Source organism: Gymnodraco acuticeps, unplaced genomic scaffold (genome assembly GCF_902827175.1).
Source record: "Gymnodraco acuticeps unplaced genomic scaffold, fGymAcu1.1, whole genome shotgun sequence".
NCBI classification, from domain to species: Eukaryota; Metazoa; Chordata; class Actinopteri; order Perciformes; family Bathydraconidae; genus Gymnodraco; species Gymnodraco acuticeps.
The window spans coordinates 4,731,520-4,753,857 of record NW_022989985.1 but is presented as its reverse complement, the minus strand read 5'-3'; the positions used below and the strand labels follow the sequence as shown (position 1 = coordinate 4,753,857).

The following is a 22,338-nucleotide window of genomic DNA, read 5'->3' as shown; positions in this document are numbered from 1 at the left end:
CATCCAGTGTGTACTAGTGTAGCCTTGTACTCATTTTCTTCACAGTTGGAGAAATCCAAAATGATGCTTAACCTAAATAGAGTTTATTTGTTCTGTCAAATGTGGACTCTCTGAACTACAGCACTAAATAAGCAGCAGAATTAAGACATCAGATCAAAAGGAATACAATATTTCCCCCATGACTCTGCCTTGTTCCGGATCGAGCATGCAGGGGTCCAATTAACCAAACAAATAATTGAACAGAAATAAAAGCAACTCTGAAACATTGAGCATGTCCGTGGAGGCACAAGCAACATAATTAGGAAGGATAATTCATTGCTCTTTGAACATGGAACTTTTCCACAGAACATATTAATTACACTTGTGTTTATGCATATGTATTTCCTGAGTTGAAGAGTTTTCAGAAACTGGTGATGAACGAAGCCAAAACATTCTAGTTCAACACAGCCTGGTGCTTCTGATGTACGGAGAAACAGTTCACTCCGCTGTTATAACACTGCTGCTGAACTTCAAATGTAGTCCTAATATTTTGACTTGTTAGTTTTAACTGACAAGCAATTAAGCATAAATTAGACCCTTGGTTTTCCCTCATTTGGCTACATCCTCTCATATTATTCCTTGTTTTGGTGGATGGTAGATAGATTGTGTAAAGGGCAAGTACAATAAATCATTCCTTGTGTGCGGGAAGAAAAATAAATAATATTATTGTTGTTCATCATTTTCTTACAGCATCCTTCATGTCTCCCTCCTTTGGTGACAGAGTGACACCGAGGTCCAGGCTGCCCAGGTTGTGTTCGGGGAACTGTGGGTCCTTCAGGTCCAACGTCACATCCAGTGACCTGCAGAGAAGCACAGTAAACCACATAAAAACGTATAATGTAGGTACATACAAAAATGGTGTAAATGTATATGTTGAGAGTGAATGGATTCCACATATAAATAAATGCATTAATCTAATTCAATCCATTTTAACAAAGAGTCAAATGAAACATTTGATCAGTTCTCACGAGCTGCCGTTCTAGCTGTTTGCTTATAACTGTTTCACAAACTGTGAACCTTGAAAAAAATCTTGCATTTATGTATAAGGAAGGAAAAGCTACTAACCTCCTATAGCTGGCATGTTGACTGACATTGAATAGTTTTAAGCATATTTGGTTGGATAATACTGTGAATGGTAACAACTTTGGCCAGCATAATCATGATATTCAGTTGTCATTTTGTCCAATGCCTAACATCCAATAGGCGTTTTCACTGAGGTCATCATTTGAGTCACACTATGGTAGAAAAAGCCCAGGTATAACCAATAGTTTTAATGAGGGCTGAATTCCAATTAGCTGCTTTAGTTTCTGGGTCCTGGCATTGTGCACGCTTGTTTACTGTCACACACTTTCTGAACAAAACAGAGCCATTGTAATGTTAATATTAAAACTTGTGCTTCTCATGCTATTACAAGTCCTGCGAAGAAGTTCTCTACCAGCAGAGCTGAGCCAACTCCCACCTGCCAGTTGGTACAATCAGTCAGGAGTCATTACAAGCACCTGTGTGGGTGTGCAACCAAAACTAATTTCCAATCAAAAATGTGACACCTACTCCAAAGTGATTGATGGCACAGCAGAGATGGCACACGTGAGGTTTTTTGAGAGATTGTGGTTTTACTACTAAGAAGAATATTAATGATGGTCTGTGGTATCAAATGACTCTTCATATACTTCTCTGTTCAATCAAATTGTAATAAAGCTGTTATGCTTCATGAGTTTTGAAATGAGTTACCAAAAACTGCCACTAGGGAGAGACAAACGACCTTATTTGTATCACAATGACTCAGTCAAGAGGGAGAAAAATGCTGAAGATGGTGTGTGCCAAGAAAATAGGTGTTAGTGGGAGAAATCTTAGGGGAGACTAACCCTTAACCTCACCATCTGTTTTCAAATAAAACAACAGCATCTCTTAACATGCCAATTACTGGAGGCTTGCAGCTACCAATTAAGTGGTTCAAATATAATCCCAGAGTTCAGGAGATAGTTAACAACAGGGACAATACAGTATAATGAGGGTGTGTATAGTGCAAGTCAAAATACAAATTATAATATAAATGCCTTTTAAAATAATTAAAAAAGAGACCTCTGATGTTCCAGTAACTCCAGGTGGAGGTATGCAGAGCCCATGAAATCATCCTGAAGTCCAAAGTCATAGTCAAAAACCTAAAAGACACAATATACAGAAACTATCAATGGAGTATCCTCAAAATAAGATGCAAATGCTATCCGTCACAATTATTCAAAATCTCCAAAGATGCAAAAGCATTTTATTCTCCAGTAGTATGATATTTGTTAATCAGGTCGTATCTACTGTACCTTGACGTATAGCGGGTCTTTCAGGGTGTCCACCAGGAGGCTTACTCTGTCGTCCCACACCGGGTTGAGGTTCTTATGGATGGTCTTACTCCTGAAAACCTCCTTCCCTGCTATCTTAAACTTCACATATGGGTCACTGGTGCCTACAAAAGAAAGACAAAAAACACAGAGAAATGTCTTTAAACAATCGGATTAAGAAGAGTACCACCGAAGAGATGCCTTATGCTGCCTATTAAACAACAGATGAGAAAAAGGGTCAAACTGAAAGTTAAAGCCAATAACTCTCTTCTTGATGGCATTGATCAAATGGGTGTATCTAAAGATTATGCTTTAATACAAATAAAAAAGTTAATGACACTAGTGTCAAAACATTCACGTTGACCTTTACTGATGATAATTCAGTTTTCATACTACAAGATTTTGTTTTAAACTAAATATGTTCTAAGGAGAATTATTGCATTTCCAAGTACACAAAGACTTGTAAATGCTGCTCTGAAAAGGCTAATTGAAATAACCATAGATTGCTCAATTTTCAACCAATTTTTAAACGGTTTGGTTTGTTATAAACATCAAATATGTAGTTATGATACTGCATACTTATAATTATAATCATGGACTTTTTTTTTCAACATGTCTTGTTGTCTCCTGTATCATAGCCATGCTAATAACGTTTATAATAAAAAGAGTTCAGCGAGTTAAGAGTATTTTTGTGCAGATCACTCACCTTACAACCTATATATACCATGGATGTATAATAAGAACTATTTATATATATATATACATATAATAAGATATATACAGTCTATGCTTACCACAGCTGTAGCAGTAGTTGTTGACTGTGGCAAGATGGCCACCGGTGAGCTACGCTGGCGACTCCCCCTTGAGCCATCAAGCCTTTATATATATCTATGGATGTGCATAGCCCGTTCAAATCCTCTGTTTGACCACTAGATGGAGGCATTGATTAACAATTGTGTTCTGCTCGAGAGCGAGATCATTTTGAAAACTACAAAACAAGTATTTTGTATGTCAATGTAAATACAGAGATATAGGTAAGTCCATATTACACGCAAATACAGAGAGGACAAAATAAGATATGTATTTCTAAACCTACATTTTATTACCCTGATAAATGGGACATTGATCCTCCTGTCATTCCCATGCTTCATTTAAACATCCCATTAAGGACCATACATTTTATAATCAATTGGTTCGATGGACAAAAAAAGCAAAGACAGAGACCAGAAGGAAGCACACATTTATAATCAAAGGACAGCTCAATTATGTAAAAAAACATGGAGCCCTAAGTAAATTACTTTAAAGGACGTATCGGGGACATTTCTTCCAGAAGACACACTTCAATATGTATCACACATTTAAAAAAAATCCATTACATACAAGTTCAAATGTTTACTGCATCTGAATAGAATTGACAAGCAACCACACAGACTGGGGGAGACTGGGAAGTATTCACAGTGCAGTGTTTACATCAGAGTTTTTGTTTTATGTAGGGAAGGTAGGCGGTCTGCTAAAATTCCAATACACATACATAGTCAGTATAATTACCACACCCAAAACTTTTCCCCCATCTTTGGCATCCAGGAATCACAGTGCCTTTCGTCTTATCTAGCCATTGCCCATTGAGATGAGGATGAGCAGCAGCTTCCAGTGAAGCAGTACGGATCTGTTTGTTTGTGCTGAGTCTCATATCAGTGTCATGTTAGTATCCACTGTGACCAAAGTGATTACCAAGCAAATCGCAATGGGAGATAAGGCAATCCTATGTCTAACAATTGTCACTCTGAGCCTGTGGTTGATGCTTTCTGTCAGATCACTTGGATAAAAGAGAAATGTAAGTGAATATATAAAGCCTACCGCTCAGAATATGATATAGTTTAGATGGAACCAAGAGCACCCTAATCCTGCGTTGAGTTGTTTACCTTAGTATAATCTGCCCTGTTTTCAGGAGGCAGAGAGGATGCTAGTGGATGAAAGGATGAGCTCTCAGTGTTTCCTCAGATCAAGATAGATTCTTGTTTATCACCAGAAAACACGTAATAATACCTCACATAATATTGATGCACATTAGAGACATTACATTACATTACATTTCATTTAGCTGACGCTTTTATCCAAAGCGACTTATAATGACCGATTACAGGGACATTCTCCCTGGAGTAACTAAGGGCTAAGTGCCTTACTCAAGGGCACACTAGTGGTGGTGTTCCTGGGGGGATTTGAACTCACAACCTTCCGATCTCCAGCCCACCTCACTATCCATTAGACCGCCACTATCCCTAGACATAATAGAGGCTCAAAGTCAGATTAACTAAGGTTATTTTCTCATCACAACAGATTATATAATACCATATATGTTCAAAGTCAAATCATAGTATATAAAAAAAAAACACGGGTCATTTGAATCCAACAAAAGAGAAAAAAGAGAGCATAAACTCAACTTCGTCTGAGAAAAAACTGCTGACTGATGTCAGCTGCCAGTAAGCTTTGAAGCGAGAGTGGAAATACATGCACTGACGCCGGGGCTGCTGGGAAAAGATGTCCACTTCTTCACAGTTAAACACCACCATGCGGAGCGGCATATACTAGAAATACTCCCTCACATACACACTTTTACACACTGTTGCCCTTGACATATCACTGCAGCTCTCCTGCAGTGAGAGGACACAGTGACAAGAAAAGAAGAAAAAGGAGAAAAAAGTGGTACAGCCAGAAGGGCATTACGGTGAGGCACAACAGACAATAAATACAAAAGAATGTGCACAACTGTAAAAAAAGGCATAGAATAAATCATGTTTCTTTGTGAAAAAGGAGTAAAACAATCTGTATTGTGTACATGAGGTTATACTAAAGGAACTATCTAAAGATAATCTAAACAGGAATGGTCCCATACTGCATCGTGGAGGCAGAAGCCACTTGTCTCTAAAACTGCAGCAACTCTCTTTCTCTGTCTATCTTTCTCTGATTTTGTTTCACACCGGGTCGATATTCCCCAGACACACATCACTGGCTAAGTATCTGCATCCTCAGTGCCAGCTTTACGGTGCCATAAACACGCAGGCTGAGAAATGGGAAAAGGTGGGTGCAGGCTCAATATGAGTGAGCGTGGGTAGAGCACAGGAGAGTGATCGCAGCGGTGCTCTCTTGGAACTCATCATAAATGAAATGTATATCATACTTCTTAAAATACTTCCAACAGTTGGATGAAGTCCATGAAGACAGAAAGTGATTGCATGTCGTACATAAGGGCTGGTGGGGGGATAGGTCAATAAGCTATATGTGTGGTGAGATCAATACGCTTTAAAAGGAAGAAGAAAAAGTTGGCCTAAAACCTGAATTGGTGACCTAGGGTTGTTTTTTCTACCTTGCAGTTGGAGCCCTGTGAACTAAAAGTGCTGGGTAAAGGGAGAGTTGGTATCACACACTGATAAACTGTCAGAGGTAGATAGGTGCTGACGAGAAGCTAGAGAGAGCACAAAGTGATTTTCTGTCGTTCTGCAGTTGAGTGGCATTACTGGCGAGTCATGTGTGCACGGTCAAATCCATTTCAGAAAAGAAGATTAGAAAAAGCTTCTAAGTAGGTTTTGATCACGCAACTATACATTTTAAAGTAATCACTGGCAGTTTAATGTTTGCAATGTTCCACTAATTCACCTTCCTGGATTTCAACACTCTTTCAATTCAACACGCTTCATTCAGCAATCTGCAGTGTTTACTTTGGAGCCTGCTGATTTCTGAAAGTGTCTCCATAAGGACAAACATCTAAAACCATAATTAACAGCAAATGAAAACACAACTAAAAAGCCTGCGCAGGAAACCACTGATTGAACTTTAATAAAAACCCAAATACAGTGGCACCCTTTGGAATTAGGGTTAGGGTTAGGGTTAGGGTTAGGTTAGGGTTAGGGTTAGGGTTGGGTTAGGGTTAGGGTTGGGGTTAGGGGGTTAGGGTTAGGGTTAGGGGGTTAGGGTTAGGGTTAGGGTTTTATGCATGAATTGGTCATAAAATGTGATCGGATCTTCAGCCAAGTCACAAGTATAGACAAACACAATGTGCTTAAGTACACAAAAACATTTATAGTGAACCCTTGGATTCAATAACTCCTAAAACCATGAAGCACCTCAGTAGCTACAGTAGGATCGCTAGCGATAGCTTGGAGGTTGATGATGAAAGGTCAGTAGGAGGCAAGGCTGAGTAAAACTGGTTGAAACCCATGGTCGAAAGTTCAACAATTAACATTACAGTTAATATAAACTCCAGATGCTATGATTATGTACGGTATAAGGGTATAGAAACAAAACTCATAACAGACATCAATGAACAGTGTATCTGTAAAAGGGAATTATTTTGAGCCCCGGTCTAGGAACAAAAAATCAAGAATTTCATCCCATTTTGAAGTGAAAGATGTGGTTAACTCATTCTAGAGTCACACAGCTCCATAGACTTGAGAGGGGGTGAGGAGGAATTGCCAAACACACAGAGAGATACTGAGTGTTGTTCATATCAAGGTGTTAATCTATTCATCTTTTATGATGCTATCAATGTCAACCACTAAACACTGTGAAAGTAGCTGGGAGGAGTAATAAATGTGTTTGTGAGAAGACCCAGTGGGCACTCAGCAGGTAATCTTTACTTGGGTGTGGCGCACAGGCAGATCTAAAAGCCCCTGATAGCCTTTTGCTAGCTGCTCTCGGTCTCCCTGACAGGCAGTTGAAACCAGGATCCACCACACATCTATCTCCACTGAACACCTAATGGGCAGCGGCCATTTAAATGCATCTCAGTGTCTGTCTGCCAGTAAGCCAGGCTTCCCCGCCAGACACCTGAGAACGCAGAGACCGCAAGCCTGAAAGCAGACTCTGTAATCCAAATGTGAAAACATCAACACCAAAACTCTCCATCGCACTCTCGATGGTCATCAGAATCATCAGAATCCATCGTGTAATGGGGACAATTATTTTTGCTCTCTCTTGTTTACATGAAAAATATCTACAGTATATGTGTGTGTATACTACATTAATGCATAGACTGCTAATGCATGTTGTTAAGGCACAATGTGTGATTGTGACTTGACATGACAAACAAAAAAGTGAATTAAAAAATGCACCAGCTACATGGCTGGCATACACTCAAAACATCTTGCAACCTTGATCATCCAAGACATACAAGCAAGAGAGTAGGGATAGCTCACAGTAGAAGTGTCTGCATTAAAAAGTAATGAAACTAATCAGCACGCTAACACATCCATAGATAGAGTAACACATGTCAGGTCTAGGAAACTAATAGTGAAAGTGTATTCTTTATGTTAGTTTTGTCATGTCCCTTTGCCCTGTGCTTTATGTTTATTCCCTTAATTAATCATCCCTCTCATTTCAGGCCTCCACGCTCCCCGCCCCCTTCTGTCTCCTGCGTCCTTGATTGTTTTCCCCGCCCTGATTGTTTCCACCTGTGTCCCCTTTACCTGTGTATATATTGTGGTAGCTTCCTCCTGTTCATTGTCAGTTCGTTGTCTTACTATGACCCACGTTCCTGATTACCTCACGGACTTCCCACGGATCTACCTCATTGATCACTTGCTAGTTTTCCTCGAAAGAGTATATTTGTTTTCCTTGTTTTGATTACTGTGCTAAATTCCAGTAAAGTCTTTATTTTTTGAGAACACTATCTGAGTCGTGCAATTGAGTTCATGCCTCAGAGTCTCTCCTTGACAACACATGCTAATTCCTAGGATGTCCTGTGATATTTATGAATATAGAGCAAAGTCGACAATGTCCAGTCGACAATGCAAACAGGCCTATCAGATCATTTCCAAATTGCAAATGCATAATTATAATTTACTGATGCATGTACTAGTAAAGTGAAGACTTTCTCTTCCATTAATAACATACCAGCCCTTACCAAAGTGAGGCAGTGTGTGTGCATACACACCATACACTCATTCAAGGCATATGCATGAGTAAAGCCATTCCTGATGTTTGTATTAGGTTTTTGTCTAACAGTGTGTCTTTGATCTGTAGTCGATTAATTGATTCAACCCATTTATTGGCCAATGTGTGAGTTTGATTTTCCAAAACTCTTTATTTGTAGTCATTTACACTGTGGAGCGTTGATTTAATTTGCATATCAACTTTTCTAGCTTCCCTCTCTCTTTTCCTTCTGGATGAAACACCATCCTCTCATTCCCTGGCTCACCATAATTATCTTCCCCCTTTGGCCCCCCTGCAGCTGTCCTAAATAAATTACATCATAAAGCTTAATCAAACGACCTCCCAGTGGACTTCGTTGTTCCCATCCATATTTAGGGAAAGTTATTAAAACATTAAAAGTGATGAAATTAGACACAGCTTAACATTGTTAAATGATGGGAACCAGGCAACATGTCTCAGTTATAGAGAATGCAATGTGTCTGATTAATGTCAGGGTCAATATATCAAAAGCAATACATACAATATGTAGTATAGTATGTAGTGTTGGATAGTACATTGTATTGGGATCGTATTTCACTGAAGGGTGACTTATTTTAGCACAACATTAACTATTGATTTCTGACCTTTTATGCATGATCTTTTTAGGAGGTTTTAATTACAAAGAGAGTCAACTACAAGTCAATTATGGATTCAACTTCAAAACTAACCGTTTCATTAGAAAGCTGTGATACAACAGTAATTAGAGGGACAGGCTTAAAATACAGAGGGTTCATCAACATCTAATGCTTTCATTTAAATGCCAGTGCTGCTCTGGGATCAAGCAGCCGCCCAAGTGCCTGCAAGAAAGCCTCCAAACGCTCCAGAAAAACCCCTGAGCAATAACTGAGGATGGATTTATTTCATCAGGGAGGTCATGAAAGAGATTAGTAAATATGTGCCTGAGTATGTGTGTATGAATGAATGAGAGGCATTTTTTACACACTGCACTCACACACACACAGAAGAGGTCATCGCAAAAAGCACCACTACTCCTTCTCTCTCACTTTAATTACAAAACCACTATCCTTCCTCACACATAAACATAGACACACAAGTGTAAGGGATGCACTTATTCATTACCTTAACACCAACAAACACATGTTAAGCCACATACCTGCTGTGTTCATGGTTATGAGAGGAAGCAGGGCAGTAAACATGTGTCCTCGACCTTTTTTATAAAATAATTACAAAACAGAGGGTGACTCCTGTCTGTCTGAGACGGTGAGTGGGACAAAAGAGATGTTTACGCTGGGAGAAGAGGCTTCTGCTGCAGCTAAGATCTCATAATGGGAGATAAGGTCATGTTCAAACAAGCCATCTTGGTCAAGGCCTTTTAAAAAGCGAATGAAAGGGGCTTGTTACTGACGGCAGTTTGAAATAGTGTTACGGTTGCGGAAAAGGTAGGACCCAAATGCAGACTACAAAAAAGGTCTATAAACAAAAGGCGAGCTTTATTCCAAAAGCCGACGAACACAAAAAAACATGGCATGAAGAACACAGGTTGCACAAGGTTACAATAACACCAAAAAACTGACCGTGACTGACATGGAGGGACACAGGAAAAACAAACAATGAACCGACAGGGGAACACAGGGAAAGACTAAATACAGAAAGGGGTAATCACGGGACGAGAAACAGCTGGGTAAGGGAGGCAGAAACACAAGGGCAACAGGTGAACACAATCAGACAATCAGACACAGGAGGAAAAGAGACAGGGAGAACAGAACAGCAAAACAAAACCCATTACCAGACAGACAACACTAAAACCGTGACATAACACCAAGATCGTGACAAATAGGATATGATGGTACAGGGTTAGCCGCACATTTATAAAATAAAAAGCTCTTTAATGTCATATGGCTTCACACTGATGAGTGGAACTATTAATTATTCTGCTTCCCCTTTTCATCATTAATCTGCAGATACTTATTATACATTCGTGATCAATAGCTTTCAGAGTCAGCACAAGGGAGAAAACCGGTCCTGAATTATTAACTGATAATGGATGAGCAGGTAATTACATTTCTTCAGAGGACAGTGGGATATTATGTTCTAAAAATGAGTATCATTCTCCATGAAAAATAAGTTATTAACTTTCTGCTTAAGTAGTCAAAAAAAGACTTGTTAATCTCCAGAGCAAATGTCTCAAAGCTATTCAAATGACTGCCCTACGCACATTCAATCCAACTAAGACTTAGCAAAAACACAAACACAATTTCTTGTGAGGCTAAGACTTAACATTTAATAAAAAACAAACAAATGGATGACAAACTGAATGCTGATATCATAAGAAAGCTGTCCATAATGTGTGTCAGTACTAAATTGGTTTGTCAGTCCACAAAAACCAAGTTGTATTGTTTTCCAATATGAGAAAACATAGTTAATACTATGAGGAGAAATCGACTGCCAAGGAAAGAAATGGAATAAATATGTTTTTTTGATAGATGTCTTCAGAATCTGAGGCAGCATTTGAATGTATTGGAATAATTTAAACTTTGTTCAGCGATAGGAGACTAGTCAAACAGCATCTACTTCATTTAACCTGTACTCGCTGACATTGCTTGTGACAAATATAAAATATGAGAGGGTTTTCTGCATCAAATTATACAAGAGGTATGGTGCCTTCCTTGAACAAATACCACCTCTGCAACAAAATATCAAACAAATCATTCAACTTTAATTGCATCAACCTTCAGAGCAGAGGAATGTCACAATAATAGGAAAGAACAGGTATAATACATAACATTAAATGTCCCCTATTATACCGTTTTTTATCAATATATTATAGGTCTCAGATATATACAAAACATGTCTCTGAAGTGTTTGGCTCCAAACACCAAACATATCATTGCAGCATCCCATAATCCCCTCTGTTTCAGCCCTGTTTAAAAAGTGCTGATTCTCTGTGTGTTACTTTAGATGAAAATAAGGAGCCACTCCCCACGCCCCTCTGAGAGATATCTGGTTAAAAAGAACACAGTGGTGCTCTAGGAGGAGATGCAGGTGATAGGGTGGGCGGGGTTACCCTGGTTGGCGATTGGCTAATGGTTACACAAGCCAAAAAAATCGTTATGACATCATAAAGTGGCCAAATTCTGATCAGCTCATTTTCAGACAGGTTTTTATATAAATGGATCAGGACAAAAAGAGAGAGAATATTTTTTCCTGAAACTTTCAGAATCTCTTTACACAGAGGGGACACATGTTGATGTATAAAGGACAGGAAAAAGTGAATTTTGAATAATAGGTGAGCTTTAAAACCAATACAATCTATTCCAAAATACATGTAAATGTTACAGTTGAATGATCTTATAATGTGAACGATAGATTAGTGGAATTGTATGTTCTAAATAGAAATAAACCATTGCAAGTTACTAGTTGTAACCTGAAGCTTGACCTGCAATGTCAAGTCTGCCCTATTTATGTATTCATAAAAAATAATGATGTGTGGAAGAGTAACAGCCTCTAGAGGGAGCTTTGTGATTTTAGCCTGTGCAGACCATTGTAATGCACAAAAACCTAGAAAACACACTAGAGGAAAGGGAAACCCCTAAAAGCATAATGGGGTCCCTTTAAATGTCTACAATTAATTCTTTTTTTTCTTTACTCCTGTTTTTTTTCTATAAAGTGACCTTGGGTCCCCTGAAAGGCGCTATATAAATCTAAGTTATTATGATTATTATTATTATTACAATACATGTTTTAGAACTCTGTTAAAACATTTTTTTTTAAAAACTGCTTGTGATCCCATAGACTTTCTGTAATTGAATAGTTAGGCTGATCTAACTTCTCACTCTAGGAATGAACGGAAGTGTGTTCCAACCATCACTCAAACCAGGAATTGAAGTCCACTAAGATAATTAAAGTGTTCAAAACTTTAACTGGAGCTTATTCAGAGTTGGGCAACACATTGCCTGTCAAACGTCTGTTATTAAGAGCCACAGCATGAAGGAGGCTCACTGATGCTTGTCATGAGATCGGAGAACAGAAGGAGGAAAAAAGTAGTAAAGCGGCCCATAAAACCCTCCGTCATGCTCCCGCTGCAAACACAGAACAGCCTCATGCTCGAGTTGTGGGCACTGTGCGTGTGTGTGTGTGTGTGTGCGTGCGTGCGTGCGTGCGTGCGTGCGTGCGTGCGTGCGTGCGTGCGTGCGTGCGTGCGTGCGTGCGTGCGTGCGTGCGTGCGTGCGTGTGTGCGTGCGTGCGTGGCCTATGCAATACAGTCAGGAGAATGTATTGGCTGTAAAAGAAATGCCATCATAGGATGCTGACGGCTGGATTGAAAAACTGCCTCATTACTATTACAAACAACAACACATGCCGCTGGCTCCTGCTGCTTTAGGTTGAGAGGAGTTTACTTTACTCCCCTCTTGTCAAATTTACATAAAATGAATTTTCATTAATGAGCAGCTGCAGTGCAATCTTGCTGAAATTACAATGCAAAGTGTGAGATACCATAACAGTAAGACTGATTGCTTAATAGAGATGAGAACTTCACAGCATGTGGAAGAATAGCATGGGAGGTGAGAAAACAATGAAGAGGACTTAAAATACAACAATAGACAATGTGCTGACTGTGGTGTCAGGCTCTGGCTCTCTCACTGTTTTCACATCTTTAGAAAGTTCGGCAGACAAGATAATTAGGCTCGCTCTAGACACAATTGGTCTTAGTCGTACTTTGAGAACTAATCACTGTAAACCTCCACACTAATACAAGACCTTTAAATACACACACAGTACATATATACTGTATAATGAACACAGAAGGAGCCAGCACATACAGACATCTACACTGTCATTACTTGGTCTCAGAGGGAAGAAATGACAGCAGTTTGGGATGTCCAAGGACTAGGAATCAGTTTCAATTTGCCAACATATACTAAAATCCAAAAGCTTATATCTCTATCATATGCACCATATTTAGAAAGCTGTATGAATGTGTAATCATGACTTTGAAGCTAAATAAATAATAATTCACTTTAATTCTGAAGAAAATGGTTAAAACACAGCTGCACATCCATTCTGCAAAGTGCACACTACTTAAGTTTGTGTTTACCAATCTATCTCTACCAGTCTTGTGTCAAAGACTTGAATTGATCGCTGCATATGATTATAGTGAGTGAATAATTATAACAGCACAGGCCATGGTATATTGTGGAATTGCAGCTAAGGGTTGTTGTTCTCCCGACACACAAACGCTAATGCAAGATGGGAAGAGAGGCTGTCGTGTCTTTGGCTATAAAGCAGTTCCACCTTGTTGTACCTCGACTAAAGGGAACTAGGAGTAGAGAGACAGAGGGCAGAGTGTTTTCATCTGAGTTCACTTTGAATGCTGCAAAACGTCTCATTTGTATCTCATCATATATGACAGGCTGAGGGCTCTGGGCACACAAAAGGGTATTTCCCATATTGGATAAGTGGAAGTGAAATGTATAAAGGTTATTTGACAGGTAGAATTCTTAGGTTAATCCCCTCCGCTGCCGTCCTCTTGAACAAGGCCCGGCCCCCCCACTGACACTTACCTCAGCCACAACGTAGTCCCTACAGTATATGCATTACATTAATGCACACAATGTTCATACTGCTTACTGCACATATTTCTTGTTTCATATTTAATATTTTATATCCTATAATTCATTCATAACATTCTATTTCCATGTAAATGACTGCTTTATTTTATTGCTATTTAACTATATTGTATTACGGTGTCCTTAAAGATTTTTTGTTTTATATTAGATTTCTTGTTTTATATTTGGTGTCTGCACCATGACATCAAGTCAAATTCCTCGTATGTGTGAACCTACCTGGCAATAAACCTGTTTCTGATTCTGATTCTGAATTGCAAATTCTACCTGAGGGCATGGACAATAAACATGAAAAGAGAAGGGGGGCTATCATAATGAAGCTATGAACCCTTTTTGTTCTCATGTATTGCTTTTAAATATCTCTCTTCCTGCTAATGTAATTTCAATACAATATAATTAGAGGCATCAGTTAATGAACAGAATTAGTCACTTCTTCTGTACAAGCTGTACTTAATAACATCATTCATCCATACCCAATGATCATTTTGTTATCTTATCATAATATTAAACCATGTCAAGTGTTGTCTGTGAAATAGCGTGTGCAGGCAGAAGAGAGACAAATAACAATGCCAGCCAATTATTGTGGTTGTGTCGGAAAAGCTGCAAAATGTCTCTTGTTTGTTTTGAACCACAGAAATGTGTATGTGATATCTGCATACTCATATCCAGCAGTGATGGCTTACCTGAAACAACCAACCTCGGAGCACCAGATGAAGACAAACAGATAATAAACAGGGGCCTATATAGTCAAATGCTATCCATTGCGTATGCATATGTTGTGTTCAGTAAGAAAAGCACTTTAACTCGAACTTATGATGAAAAATGGGAAGAACCTTTGGCATAATGACAGATTCACTTGCTTCTACATTATTCAAGTAGAAGCAAGGGAATCTATCCTCAGTGCTCCCACTCAGTAAAAGCTGTAGGATTGTGAAATACACTGTAATACCATATGGTGACGCATGCATTTGGTATGACGACACACGGGTCTTCCAGTTTGGCATGTCAGTGTCTGCACTGTCACCCACTCCCATGTCCACCCCCTGCTCTAAGCACTGAAAACTCACACTAAATCTGACAGCACTTGCATGCTCAGCAGAAATGCATGAGGGTACAAGAGCTGAAAATGCTTTATGAGGAACAGGAATGTTTCTTGACAACTAGAGCAGAGGGTTTTCTGAGGATAATTTATATTTCATGTATACAGCAGTTTCATTATTTGAAGTGCTTTGAGCTTAAACTACTTAATAAGCTAAATAAGTTGGCAGGATATCGGATGAAATATGAGTAAATCATATATGGATGTTGTTACAGAAGCATGCATAAGACAAAAACGTGATACATTGCTAGCAGGTGAGCAACTGTATGTACTGTACATGGATTTTAAGGTGCTTCAAGTGTATATTAAGTCAACATAAAAGGGGATGTAAAAAAGGCTGTGGGTCAGAAAATGTTCATATTAGACGGTATTACGTTCAACGTGAAACTTCTGAACTCTGACTTCTCCAACATTGAGGAGGAAATTATTACATTATTAAAATTTGCATCCAATTATATAACAAAAGGGCAATAATAGCATCCATCTCAGCAAAGGTAAGACAATGCTAGCTTCGAGCATCATGTGAGTATTCTACAATGTAATGTGAGATGGAAAAGGTTAGTACCTGTTTGAATTATAGAAAGAAACCTTTGCCACACATGTAAGAAGATATTTAGAATAAAAACGTAAGGTTGGTGAACATTCTGATTTACACCGTGTCATTGTATTATGGACACCTTGTAGTCAAGATCGAATCAGATAGGACTTTTATTGACGGGGACATTAACGGAAGATAATACGCTCATGTTGAACCTGATGCCTCTCGTCACTGAGGCCTCATCGCTCCTTTGTGTCCGGCCTGTCACTCTTTGCTCTGGGTGCATACATCACTGTGAGACATGTATCTGAGCTTCAGTGTGGTAACAAACGCTTGCTAGCTGTTTGCTTCGGTTTGCTTCTTGTAAACTCAAGTCTCCCTTAAAGTTTGGTTGTTGATCCCAGTGTTCTTCAATATTTCAGACTTGAAAATCAGACATCAGCCATTTGGTTTGATGCCACAATAACTTCGTAAATATCATAACGAAGAATGAAATATGCATGTTGCATGTTGAGGCTCACAGTTTGAAAGATTTCTCAAAAGTTTTGCAACAACACTGGAAACCATCTGTACCATTTATAATTCATGTCTGGGCTTTTCTAAATAAATTGGCACCTAAACTAAATGTCTTCTCCCAAAAAAATATATTTTTAAACAACCCAGCTCTTCTCCAGCTTACATACCTGAGAAGGAAGCCTAGCTTGAATCACACTAATCCTGTGTCTGTCTGCTGTAAGACAGAAGCAACATCTAAATGTCCCAAAAGTCAAACCTGTCAAGATTTGGCACCAACTGGTGAATATATTAATATTAACAAGTCTTCTCTGAACAATGTGTGACAAAGCAACATGTGTTACAGCACTGATTGTTATAAAACCATAATTGCTCATATTGAATGAATCTGCTATACTTCTCTGTTATTTGACTGTGTCTCTTTTCCTCTCTCTCTTTATAATGAGCCGTCCTGATGGGCTCAGGACAGGACAGGTGCGCTCTGCACCTCACCGCTCATTAACTAGGTGGAGAGGTGGACAGGCAAAGTGCATGGGAGGGAGCAGGGCAGCATATTCACATCTGCCCACATGGTGACTGCTACAACGGTAATGAGACGCCTGCATCCGTCAATCTCCGAACCATTGTCTGTGAGAGTTTATAAAGAAAATATCAGGCCTTGCTTGTTTTTGCTGGCCGGTCTTTCGACTCGACATAACTGACAGAAACTGAAAGGTATACAGGATGTGTTCAGACAGCTTCCGCAATGGGCAGAGGGCTATCAGTCCTGCACTTCAAATCCCTCTAGAGAGCCAGAAACAATGTTAAGTTGAGTGATTTAATATGTGATGTATTTTATGTTTGCTCAAAGAGTAGATAAGCAATTGTATCTCACACTGGGAGAAACAGATGCATGCAATATATTGTATGACACGATAGCACTACAAAAACATGCTTGTTTCTGCTCCACTGACCCTTCACAACCGTAAAGGCCCTGTCACACTGTCCCGAAATTGACACCCGATGGACACACGATAAAGGAAATGTTCAAATTCGGCTGTGATCGTAGCAACATCGGGCCATTCGTGAGGGCATCTTAAGCCTTCGTATGACCGCCGGTGGAGTTTCTCAGGCTCCGGCAGCAACTTCGTGAGCGGCAACTTCGTACGGCACTCGTGAGGGCATCTTGTCAAGTCGTGTCATCTTCGTGTTATCATCGGTGCATTCGCCCTCACTCTGATCGGGGCGAATGCCCGATGGCACAGATGATAACAAGATGCCCTCACGATGGCCTTACGAAGGGCACAATTGACACACGAATTCAACACGAAAATGAACCTTCGCAAGGTCCTTCGGCTATTTTTTGGCATGCCAAAGATTTTGCCACCGCTCACGAAGTTGCTGCCGGAGTCTGAGAAACTCCACCGGCGGTCATACGAAGGCTTAAGATGCCCTCACGAATGGCCCGATGTTGCTACGATCACAGCCGAATTTGAACATTTCCTTTATCGTGTGTCCATCGGGTTGTTTTATTGCACAACAAAATCATGTAAATATATTATGTAAATAACCCAATTTGTGTTCTGTGAAACTAAAAAGGATATAATATATTATTTTGAAGGACAGTTGACAGGAAGTTGTTGTTGTTATGGAAACAACATTACGGAGAAAACGTAATATTTTCTACTTATAACGACGGATAAAGTAAAGAACAAAGTCTGAAGATATCAGTATAGTATCATAGTACTGTAACATAATTGTTTTTGGTACTTTCATTGCAGTTGTATGTCTTAAGTGTAATGTAAATGTTGCCTTCGTGTGTGGTTCGGGGCCATCTTCGTGCGAAATTCACAATTCCATATTCGTGTGTCCATCGGGTGTCAATTTCGGGACAGTGTGACAGGGCCTTAATGGAGTGCCTCAGCACTGAACTCAGCATTCTTGGGGTTTCTAACTTTGGTTCTTGAAAGTAAGTAATTCAATATTTATGACAAAATGCACATATAGACATACACATGTATGAGGCGGAAACAAGACTCTAGCTGAAGCAGATGTTGATCACTTGTGGCCCCCTGTGGCTCCAATGGCGGTATAGAAAGGTAATCAAATAATTTTCTCAAAAACGTTGTGGATGACTGAAACTGCAATAGGTCGTTAAGCATACTGTCATATATGTGCAAAGATATTAGGTTGGTGGGTCCAGTACAAGGCAAGATTAGCCGTGGACAGACACACAAACACACACACACACACACACACACACACACACACACACACACACACACACACACAACACACATGATGCGCTTGGCAGAGATAACAAACAATACTGTATAGTCTTTAGGCACTAAAAGCCTTGATCCTGCTGCCAATGGGGTAGGGAGGTGAAATAGTTGCAGGAGAGATCGTACTCCTCAGTTTTGGCTCCATATTGGACAAAGTTCTAGCTTAAGCAGAGACTGCATTTGTTTCATGCATAGATGCACAGGAAATGATCCGCATCATTCCTAGTGATTCCATCTCACTTCCCACATGGAAAATTGAGTGAGCTGTGAGAATGAGATGTGTGATTCAATAAAACTCTACAAGGAGTTCGATAAGGGAAAAATAAGAAAAGACTGCAAAATGTGAGAGAAAAAAGAAGAGAAGAGGAAAAAGAGAGGTGACAAAAGACATTGACAAAAAGAGAAGTGTATAAAAATGTGAGGTGGCACCTAAAGATAACGGATAAATAGAGGATACAATTCTCAAGGAAACTAAGGTACAGAATGGTTGCTGCCCTGCCCGTGCCAGAGGCAAAATGATTGTGAGAAGCTGACAGAGACCAATAGGGTAGCTTACATTCGGAGGGCTAGACAGAGGCTCGATAATGCTGTCCACCCGTTTTCCCACATAAACTTCAATGCTCATGAATTGACAAGAGGAATAAACAGAGCTCCTACCGGTCCGATCTCGGATGGCCAGGTTGTTCCCTTTCTTCAGGACGATATCCAGCTGGTACATAGCTGGACTAGAAGGTCGAGGCGAGGGCTCTGCATTACTAGGACCCACGATGTTGATGCCCTGTGGAGAGGTAAAGTTACATAAGTTATGTTACACGGGTAAACCAGTACAGTTCCCCTTTGTACAGAGCTTATGTTTTGTTTTTGTCTCCAAAATGTGAGAGAAGAATTTTTCTGCAGAATCATTATACTCTGAATAAATCAAATTCAGCAGTTAAAACATGCCTACAGGTAAAAAGCATCTGGAAAGGTAAACCGAGAAAATTCTCAGCCTTTGGAAAGTCAATACATTACATAATATGTGTTGGATGTGTAGTCTGAAAATGACTCATTTCCAGCATGCGACCCCTCCTTGGGAATCATCTAAGTGTCCGGCTGTTGAAAGGGGTCATCTTTGTGACTACATGTGTCACGCTGTAGCCCTGAGGTCAGTGCTGTACTTTGCTCTGACAGGAATCCCCCACTGGCTCGGAACCTGTTGCCCCTGGAGCTAGAAGGCCATTAGCAAGCCTCATGATGAAGCACTGAATCCACTACAGCTGCATTACTTCCTTCATCTTTCTCAACTTTCTCCCTGATCCTCATGCATCTCTCCACTCCCTTAAAGAGCCTGTGACACGAGTTTCCCCCATCATCCAAACCCATCAATTTGTGTAAATATTCTCTCCTTGAAAACCGTTACTGAACTGATTTTGGATATTTGTACTTTGATAACCATTAATCTGCCCTTCAATGTTGACCATATCCTGGATCTGCTCGGGGATTCTTCAAGTCCCGCCAAATTATGTGTGACGTCATTGCGGGCACAGCGCTCCAGCTGCACCGTTCAGGATCCCAGCATCTGCATGTAAACGCACGATGGCGCACACAGCAGCAAGCTCAGACAGCGATGACAGTTTAATTTTGAACGTGTCTGAGAGCTCATATGAGGCTGAAGGATCGGTTTATGTTGTATCTGTTAGAAGTTTAGGAATTAGGTGCGTCAATATGGGCGATCATACGGTCATGTAGCCAGTGGTGGACTGGGACTAAAAATCATCCCGGGACTCTCGACCGGCCCACTTCGGTACCGCTAGTAAATTGTCAACAGGGGGAGTGGGGGATGTCAGGGGTGGCGGGTGCTGTAGATAGTAAATGTAAATATGTAAATATTTGTGTCACTGCATCCTCGTAAAATACAAATATAATGCAATGTCTGTGTCTTTGACATTAGCGCTGCTGCCACCTGTGCCCTGTACTACGAAGCCAGTTCAACATACCCTGGATATGTTTGAGTAACAAACAAACTAACAACAACAAACTAACAAACAAGATCTCGCTAAGCGGTCCTATACGACGCTGGTTATCAACTCGGTAAATCAAGCCAGGGTTTCTCTCACCAGCTGAGAGCGCGTTCACGTCTAAGATCTGACTTTAATTACATTTGACTCGAGTGTTTCGTCAACATAATGTGTTGCTTAAAATAATACTTCTGCATACAGTATGTGACACTGTGAGTGTTGCACGGCCAGATACGGCTGGAGAAGCTGACTCAGATAAGGAAATATATGATATATTATGATATTATATGATCGATGATCTGATTGATGATGTAATATGAATGATAAGTGCGACACGTCGGCGCCTTCTCTGCATACGGCAGTGTAAACTGTATTTCCTTTCTCCTGTAATATGACTTGAGAGATTTAAACTCCGCACACTGAGTTGATCTCTTTTCTATAGACGACGGAGGCGGGCAGCGTCAGGTAAAAAAAGTTATTTAGCCTTCCCAAACCTGAGCCTCACGCGCCGCCTATGGGGGATGTGCTAGTGATTTATCCGACCGGCCCACTTCGGTACCGGCCCATCGGGATTCGTCCTGATTCACTGCACCCAGCCCACGTAAACTGTCAACGGGGGAGCCTCGCTGCGGGGAAACGGTGGACCTGGTGTCCCGATCGGAGTGGGAATAATAATAATAATAATCCGTGCATTTTATCCATTAATTTCCACAACATTGTGGTAAAAAAACCACACGTTTAATCCATGTTGGTGTACTACAACTACAAAAAGCATCGGTTTGTTTTCTCATCAGGAAATGCAGAAACAAACGATTTTTAATCATCATTCTCACGATCATTTAATCTATCATATGTTCGCCGAATTGACATGAAAGCACTAATAAATGTAGTTTCATCCACTTGAGTTTACAACTACAAAAATAATCGATTTGTTTTTATATCACATCCGACGGGAGGAAATTCAGTAGCTCTCACTACCGATTTTTAATCCTAATGTAATCATCATCTTCACCACGATCATTTATGTTTATGTTCGCCGAATTGACATGAAAGCACTGACAAATATGAATATACTGTAGTCAACTTCATTAAAACGTTATTAACGTGCCTAAACTCAGTAATTCACCATTTCTACGCATGACAACACACTTTGTCCGTGTTTGGCTCTCTCGCCGCACAGTGAAACGTTCCCGCATTGACGTCACTTCCGGCTTCCCCCAAAACTTCAAAATGAGTCGGAGGAATTTCCTCGCGATGTTCGAAATTATTGATATTTAACGGAACGGTATCGCTTTTTCTTTTTTAAACTGACGGTTCGATATTACTAGTAGCCCAATATTTCATTTCACAACAGTTGTTGGGATGCTGTCACAGGCTCTTTAAGGCCCTGTCACACTGTCCCGAAATTGACACCCGATGGACACACGATAAAGGAAATGTTCAAATTCGGCTGTGATCGTAGCAACATCGGGCCATTCGTGAGGGCATCTAAGCCTCAAAACTCTGATCGGGGCGAATGCCCGATGGCACCGATGATAACAAGATGCCCTCACGATGGCCTTACGAAGGGCACAATTGACACACGAATTCAACACGAAAATGAACCTTCGCAGGGTCCTTCGGCAATTTTTTGGCATGCCAAAGATTTTGCCACCGCTCACGAAGTTGCTGCCGGAGCCTGAGAAACTCCACCGGCGGTCATACGAAGGCTTAAGATGCCCTCACGAATGGCCCGATGTTGCTACGATCACAGCCGAATTTGAACATTTCCTTTATCGTGTGTCCATCGGGTTGTTTTATTGCACAACAAAATCATGTAAACATATTATGTAAATAACCCAATTTGTGTTCTGTGAAACTAAAAAGGATATAATATATTATTTTGAAGGACAGTTGACAGGATGTTGTTGTTGTTATGGAAACAACATTACCGAGAAAACGTAATATTTTCTACATATAACGACGGATAAAGTAAAGAACAAAGTCTGAAGATATCAGTACAG

General features: G+C 40.1%; 1 protein-coding gene across 5 annotated transcripts in view; it reads right to left on the bottom strand.

Moving 5' to 3' along the window:
• Positions 1-22,338, bottom strand: part of mctp1a (multiple C2 domains, transmembrane 1a) — a 139,120-nt gene that overhangs the window by 64,731 nt on the left and 52,051 nt on the right. For all 5 annotated transcript variants that reach the window (XM_034212706.1, XM_034212708.1, XM_034212707.1 and 2 more), the window contains exons 2-5: positions 18,996-19,116; positions 2,355-2,497; positions 2,122-2,201; positions 728-839 (exon numbers count right to left, since the gene is read on the bottom strand). In XM_034212706.1, coding sequence (XP_034068597.1) covers positions 728-839; positions 2,122-2,201; positions 2,355-2,497; positions 18,996-19,116 — 456 coding nt within the window. The remainder of the gene's footprint in view (positions 1-727; positions 840-2,121; positions 2,202-2,354; positions 2,498-18,995; positions 19,117-22,338) is intronic.